The sequence below is a fragment of the Crassostrea angulata genome, chromosome 2 (assembly GCF_025612915.1).
Source record: "Crassostrea angulata isolate pt1a10 chromosome 2, ASM2561291v2, whole genome shotgun sequence".
NCBI lineage: Eukaryota > Metazoa > Mollusca > Bivalvia > Ostreida > Ostreidae > Magallana > Magallana angulata.
Genome location: NC_069112.1, coordinates 37,613,231 through 37,621,596, shown reverse-complemented (window position 1 = coordinate 37,621,596; position 8,366 = coordinate 37,613,231). Strand labels below are relative to the sequence as shown.

Genomic DNA, 8,366 nt, shown 5'->3' with positions numbered 1-8,366 from the left:
TCAATATGATCTCTTGTTTTCTTTGTACTAAATTTTGATTTGAAATTCTCTAGGTGTTGTTTTGAAAATAGCTTGGATTGACCAAATTGCATTTGGTGGCAGTGGTCGTTGATAACCTGTTTTCAAGATAGCCGAGATAAATCAATCATGAGAGCTTGTCAATGGTAAATAAGTTTAAATATAACTTAAATTATTAGTTTATTATGTTGTTAGTCAAATATTGTCTATCCACAGGTTTAGGTTTCAAGCATGTTTCACCCCTATCTTCTTTAGAGGGAGAATCTAAGATGAAAATATATACAATTATTTAATGCTTGAGCAGTCGATAGACCCGAATATTTTTCCCTTGGTGCAGGGAACAGCTCAGTATGATCTATTGCCCGAGGCCGTTGGCCGTCTATTGACTGTTAAGGCATTAAATCTTTGTTTTATTACCTAATTCCGTTTTAAGTATTTTGTGTTCATAAATTACAGAAGGTTTTCATACCATGAAGATAAATTTTAAGAACAATAATAAAAAAAACGTAATAGAGTTATCTTTTAATCTTGTGCCAATTTTACTTTTTCTAAAATACGTTGCCGGATACGTTGCAAGAGATTGCAATCTATTGACCGGCAGTCCAGTAGAACACAGCCTACTGACCGACGGTCCAGTAGATCACAGTCTATTGACGGCAGTCTAATAGATCGCAGTCTATTGACCGGCAGTTCAACATATCACTTTCAAATCTGAATCCACATACAACATAGACGAAAATATTTAATCTGTATTAACACAACACAATCTCTTTGATTAGGTAATAAATGCAATTATATCGCTCAAAATGCACAGTCTTGTTTTTAAAACACGTTATTAATAAGAAAAATGAAAAAGATCGACAATTCTAGAAATAAAAAAAAAAGAAACCAAATTCCAACACTTTTGACAAAACGTTGCTCTTTGTGTAACAATATGGTATAATGGACGCTTTTACTTTGACGCTCTTTGGGTTTTTTTTGGTTAACTTTTGAAGTTGTGCTATTTATAGTAACATTGGTTGCCTGCCTACAGCCAGTACTCCGTTTTCCACAGAGCCTGGCTAAAAACATAGTAGAACTTATATTTTTTTTATATCTTTATTAAACGAGATACCTTGAAAGTGTGCTTATTTGCCATGACAAGCATGGTAAAAAAAAAACTTTTTTGTAAATCAAACTTTGTACAACCGATTGTAAAATGAGGATTTATTTATTTCAAATTAATGAGATTAAAGCTTTAATAATTCAAATATGGATTTTCAGTTCACTGATCATGTGGATCGCATTTACGTGTAACTTCTAATCTGGTATTAAAGAAATGGGAAATTTGATTTAAAGTAGACAATACTGCTACAATTGTAACAATCACAAGTGCATTAAATTAGCTGCACAGCCCTTCGAAATTGAATGTGATCGGGGGGTTAGTCATTATTCTCTGTAGTTACGTGAATTTAAGAGACGTATTTAATAATAAAATGATTTCCAAGGTGAACGTTCGTGTAGCAAGACAGAATTCTTGCGGCATCATGTTTGATGCTGTTTAGCTGCATTTAATTTCATAACACGATCAAGGAAAGCAGACCTGGGTATGTGATGCATTTGTTTTGTTATGCATTTGTTATTTTTATTGACTGGCCTAATCCTAAGTATAACTTAAGTCAGCTTTTACCTTACTCGATGGCCACTGAAGTGTCACCGTTTATATACCATCATTTTTTTATTTTTTATAGATAATTCTGATAGTACTTTGTATCATGCTTTTTTTTCTTTGTACTAAATTTTGATTTGAAATTCTCTAGGTGTTGTTTTGAAAATAGCTTGGATTGACCAAATTGCATTTGGTGGCAGTGGTCGTTGATAACCTGTTTTCAAGATAGCCGAGATAAATCAATCATGAAAGCTTGTCAATGGTAAATAAGTTTAAATATAACTTAAATTATTAGTTTATTATGTTGTTAGTCAAATATTGTCTATCCACAGGTTTAGGTTTCAAGCATGTTTCACCCCTATCTTCTTTAGAGGGAGAATCTAAGATGAAAATATATACAATTATTTAATGCTTGAGCAGTCGATAGACCCGAATATTTTTCCCTTGGTGCAGGGAACAGCTCAGTATGATCTATTGCCCGAGGCCGTTGGCCGTCTATTGACTGTTAAGGCATTAAATATTTGTTTTATTACTTAATTCCGTTTTAAGTATTTTGTGTTCATAAATTACAGAAGGTTTTCATACCATTTAGATAAATTTTAAGAACAATAGTAAAAAAAACGTAATAGAGTTATCTTTTAATCTTGTGCCAATTTTACTTTTTCTAAAATACGTTGCCGGATACGTTGCAAGAGATTGCAATCTATTGACCGGCAGTCCAATAGAACACAGTCTATTGACCGACGGTCCAGTGGATCACAGTCTATTGACGGCAGTCTAATAGATCGCAGTCTATTGACCGGCAGTTCAACAGATCACTTTCAAATCTGAATCCACATACAAAATAGACGAAAATATTTAATATTTAATAACACAACAAAATCTCTTTGATTAGGTAATAAATGCAATTATAGTATGTAGATGCTGACTGCTGATATTCTATAGGTAAACTTGTTCTCTTAGGTATTTATAGCCATGTCTACTATTGCTGAGATTGATAACTTTTGGACCTAGGGACCAATTTAGGACCGATTTAATATCGTTTTACACTGTACCTGGTAATTTCTTATGTATCGAACACATAAAATGGATTGATTTCAGTTAGTTGACATATCAACTCCTTCTCACTGGCCTATATAAAGACTGAATTATGAAACACTCGCGTGCTGACTGACATTTTTCATACATATTGTCAGACTTTAATTAATCACCTAATTGTCTACGGACTTTTCCGTTTTTCCCGATTACGACAAAGAGCACGCGGCGGGGATGACCGGTCAGCAGAGGTTGCTCACTACTCTATAGCGCCTGATTGTATCTCTTATTTTTTACAGGTTCATGTTTGCTCTGCTCCTGTTTTTGTTGTTGTTTTTCTTATTAAGACGTTTGATTATAAACAATGTTGGTTATCACCATATGTCATTTTCTTTAAGGAAAAGTCTTCTGGGAAGTTGACCAGACCGATCTTGCAATTAAAGCAACTGAATGCTTCGAAAACTTAAGTGTGAACCAAAATACAATCAAGTAGCGGTGTTATAATATCCCTAGTCAAAGTTGCCATGTCAAAAGAAATGAACTTTTCTGACCCAGATGTGTTTCCTTCATATCATATTCACTTTTATGTTGATACCGAACAACCAATTATGAACTAAGCAACTATTTCTGTTAGTTATCTGTAAGCGGATCGGAGTTCTGTTCATGGAAACGAGTTTACTCGTGTTTGAGAAGCCTGTACATAAAGACGATTCTAGTGTCTAATGCCTTTAAAAACGGTCTTCTTGTTTTATCGTGATTTATTTCTAAGACATTTATAATATGTATTTTAGATAAATAAAAATATTAATATGCCAGTAAACAGGATTTCTTTTGTGTGAACAGTTTCCATTCTATACTAGGCAATCGTTATTGAAGCCTATTTTTTTTTTCTTCAGAAAATTTTGCAAAAAATTTAAGAGATGTGCATATTGCTTGGATTTTGATTTTTTATAATTCTTTTTTTTTAAATTCCAGCTGTGGAACTTATTTATTTTTTGGCAAAATGGTGCCTATATGGTAGCTTCAGTGTACGAATAACTCTTCCTCTGTTCATATTGCTAGGGTTTTTATTTTTGATAATTTATGAATCAACAATATCAGCTTTTGAGTTTAGTCATAATTTGGCTATAATTAAAAACCGACTGTACATTTTTATGTGCGCTAATTTTCAGAATGTAAGTTGTGGAACATTTCTGAACAAGGTGTTTTCTTGCGCCGAGTTTGTAAGCGTTTGACCTGTAAAGTTAGCTTTTGTAGCCATCACTTTCAATATAAGCAAGGTTTTTTCTCCAATTTCCAATTTAAAAACCATATATCACTACGGGGGTCATCTAAAGAGATGGTTCTTTTTGATAGCTAAAAGGGGTCTTTAGCTGACAAATAGCCTAGAGGAGGTATTTTTACTGCATATAGTTTGTAAAGATCAATCGGATCTCTGGCATTCCCAATTTAAAACATTTGGGGTTTGAATTTGCGGATGTCCACAGTATTATCCCCTGTTTTTGTTTTGTTGTCTTTCGTTATATTCGAGGACATCTGTGCAGCTGATTTTTTTTTTAAATTTAATTTGATGTTTATCCTAAATTGTAAAGTTAAGTCACTATCTCTTAAACTTAAATGAATTATATTATTCAATCAGAGAGTGTACAAAAGTGTTTTATTACCAAAGGTCTCTTTTCGTACAATAAGTTACTGTAAACGTATTGTATTTGGCGTGTACAATATTTGGCGGAAATTAGTTTTCGAACAAGTTGGCGTGGATTTGAATAAGCGTATTCCTGAATGTGACTATTCTTATACATAGATGTATGGCGTTAAGAGATTTACTTGATTTAGCGGAGGGCCGCATTCCGCCAAAAGCGCTAAAAAGAATACACCGCCATATGTAGTATGTTTACAGTAATTTTTTCATCTGTTATAGCGTCCGTTTTGCTTGACTTGTTTTGTTTTAGGGCATTGCGAGTTGAACGGAAACAATCATTTTGATTGTCCACTATTTTGTGTCAACATTTTTGACTACCTAGTTTTCTGTCTAAAATTCTGATGATTAAGCGCAAAAAACACATTCCATACTTCTTACAATCAGTTTTTCCGACTGACAAAATCAACAAGGCTAACAGCTGATCTAATTATTCGCAAGGAATTTTATGCACGTCGCTATGCTCATTTATTGTCTTTTTTAGAAATGTTCTAACCAGGTTTACATCTCCAAGAGTCTTCTTAATTGTGTTTGGTTCTTCTTGATTCGCAACTCATCAAAGTTTACATCAATAAACTGAAGGTCAAAGTTGACAGAGGGTCCCGTTCGCGCCGAGATTCCGAAATTTCTGCATACGAATTTTGTTCAAATTCATGCCTGACTTCATATAATTTTTTATTGATAGAATTGATTTAAAATGTGCTGGGGGGGGGGGGGGGCTTCACAATGCGTTTTTTTTTTGGGGTGGTAGTTATATTTAGATCCGCCACTACATCAAACTTGAGATTAAAGTCAGCGTCAACGTCAATTGTGTTGTCAAGTAAACAAAAGTAGTCCGTCTTCATGAGATCATAGATCAGCGCATGGCAATATTGGAAAATGACCGATTATAGCTTTGGTTTATTGGGTTACCTTTATTTAGTCTAAGCAGGTGGTTGTTGCAGAATAAAAATTGATATATCGTAATACAAGTTAAACGGATAATTCGCTTGGTATGAAAATAATACTATGACAGTGAGCCTCGTTTTTGATTTTCTGAACTTATTATTATAATATCAACAATTCTGTCTGATGACAAACACCCCTTTCTCCTTACACTTGTCACGGTCTTATAGGTATCCATAAGAGGCCATCTTCACATGACCTCTACATTTGCACAAAATCTAAAATATACCCCCAAATTATCACATACGTGCCTTTATCTGTTTTATGAGAGGTGTAACTCTCAATTCTCTGCAGTTGGAAGTTACATTGAAAACAGATATCGATAAGAGCCCATCTTCACATGACCTCTACATTTGCATACAATCTAAATATACCCCCAAATTATCACATACGTGCCTTTATCTGTTTTATGAGAGTTGTAACTCTTCAATACCCTGCAGTTGGAAGTTGTATAGAAAACAGACATGAATTGATTTTTCTGTTAATTTTTTAAAAGTTCCAAAGGATTGTCTAAAGCCCTGATTGTTCAAAAGTTAAAGTCGAGTGAAGATGACCGCCTATACTACCTGTCAGATCTTGACAAGTGTAAGAAGAAGGGGTGGATTTTTTAATGTTGATTTACAATCCTATCTTGACTTCAAGTTGTAACGGAAGTCCTCCTTGTTGCTTGCAACGAGTTTGGCTCTAGTTTTGATTAATATTTTGTCACTGTTTCTTCTTACATGATCGGCCTTAATTTTTCTTCCGTTCATGTATATTCTTCAAATTTACAACAATCAATCGATTTTTAACCACATACTTTTCAAAATAAAAGGAGAATGTGCCAAAAAATAAGTCGTTACATAAACGTTATGGTAGCCCTATAACATCTTAAATTAGCTGGTATCGACTTTTACATGACTTTGACCTCGCAACTTTATTTCTTAGTCAACGGTATCTGGCCACATTGTTTACAAGCAGCAATCATTTTTCATGATCAAAAATTGTGTCATGTCAACCAATCATTAAACACATACCCATACACCGTGCACCCAATCATTTTTTTTCCCGGTTAAACATTGTGGATCTAAACCATGCGGCTGTATAGTGTATTGTATCACATTCCATTCATTCAATTGACAGTCTATATAATTTCGAGCGCATACTAGTTAAAAGTAGCGAACGGATACGTAATGGATAGGTAAATCTAAAGATCTCGGATTCGAAATTCATTATAGACGTTGTATTTTGTTTTCTTTTACCTTAGATCAAAAACCGATTTAACAAATTTGAGTGCAAATTACTTCTATCCTTGGTTATATGATCTTCCTCTTTCTGTGCTTTCTGTTAACTGAATGACAATGAGGTTTATCAAACACTTATATATAATGTTATAACTACAGTATGCTGACCATTATCGAAATAAGAAAAACGTATTTTCGTTTATAAACTGTATCTTTATTAGAGTACTCAAGATTATAAGCATTTGAGGTTTATGTACAAATCAGACTTTTTTATATTTATAAATGACAATTTAAACGTGACTGACTTACGAAAACTTAAATACATGTAATTACATTTACAAATTACACAGAGTGATACATTATGATTAAAAATACGCACTTAAACTCCACACACAATTAAACAATCTTAAAATATCGCCAACCTTAATGTAGAACAAAAACGGTTTTATTTGATGACGGAAATCACAATAACAAGAAATTACATCAAATTGTAAAGGACAAAATGGTTTACCATGCTATTCCACTTGTGAACAAGACCTAGGATTGCTTATGCGTGGATCTGTGCCATCATTACAACATTTTCTTAATCGGGAGAGAAATCTTCAAACAGGGGCTTGAAATATGAAATATACCAAAGGATTCAAACAAGTATTGACAAGCAACGAAAAAGAAAACATATCATGAACAAAGTCTAATCTTCTATTTAAAAGTGGCCTTTTTTTAAACACTGCATAGTCGGTAATGTAAATTAAAGGATAAATTGTGCTTAAAAGATAAATCACGATAATGATCCAAAACATCACAGACATCGAATTTGCTATTCTGGTTCGTCTAACATTAGCAGTTTGTTTAAACAGATAATACAGCTTTCGAACATTAAATACAACTACAACAAGAAATGGCAATCCACAAACATACAAGACAAACCCAACTTCTGTAAACAATATTGTTTCGAAAGATATCATGTTCAATAAAGATAGCACTATAACTGTTCCATATCCGATGGAAACGACAACAGAGCTTATCCAAATGGCAAAAGACATCAGCATAATTTTTTTACAAGTCAGTTTCAAACTGTGCAGAGGATTTGTTATGAAAACATAACGTACATTTGATACTAATACCATATGGAAAATTGCAGAGTGAAGAAATAAAAAAGTAAATATCCCATATATATATCTAGGTGAATATTCTTTAAAAAGAGATCTGTCAAATATCTGAACATATCGCGTCACGGAGGCGAGTACGTCAGACACTGCTAGGCATCCAATCAGGACGTATGTTGGAGTGTGCAGCCGTTTGGATACAGCAACAAAACACACGGTGATAGAATTTCCAATTAATCCAATGCAGAACAAAACCGATGCAGCAATAACAACATACGTATTAGCCATTGTACTGCGTGTTTTCCCGATACACAGTTTACCTAAAACGAATATGAAACTTTTTTCTCTGCAACACTGCTAGCATTGGTATATAAATTGCCTATGTCGTCTGTAAATAAGAAGAGAAAAAATAACTAGACAGCATTGCGATGGTTTTCATCTCAAAGGATCCCGCTTAAATAATGGACAATAGGATGTAAAACATTTCGGAGAATTTTGCTCTGACCTTGATCGGTACATTAGAAAATTTCAAACAGGCATAAAACTTTGATTTCAATTAATCTTGTAACCCATTACATACTGGCAATTTATTTCCGACGTGAGCAAGATTTAGCAAAGGGAAAATAATGTACGGTCCAAAATTAATTATCAATAGATCAGTTATGACCTTCACGTTGGTTTTGTTGAAATCA

General features: G+C 33.6%; 1 protein-coding gene across 1 annotated transcript; it reads right to left on the bottom strand.

Annotated features, from left to right (window-relative positions):
- Positions 1 to 6,898: 6,898 nt before the first annotated feature.
- On the bottom strand, positions 6,899 to 8,037 carry LOC128170632 (C-C chemokine receptor type 1-like). Its single transcript, XM_052836407.1, has one exon. The coding sequence runs from the start codon at positions 7,960 to 7,962 to the stop codon at positions 7,171 to 7,173; it is 792 nt and encodes a 263-aa protein (XP_052692367.1). The 5' UTR covers positions 7,963 to 8,037; the 3' UTR covers positions 6,899 to 7,170.
- Positions 8,038 to 8,366: the final 329 nt, after the last annotated feature.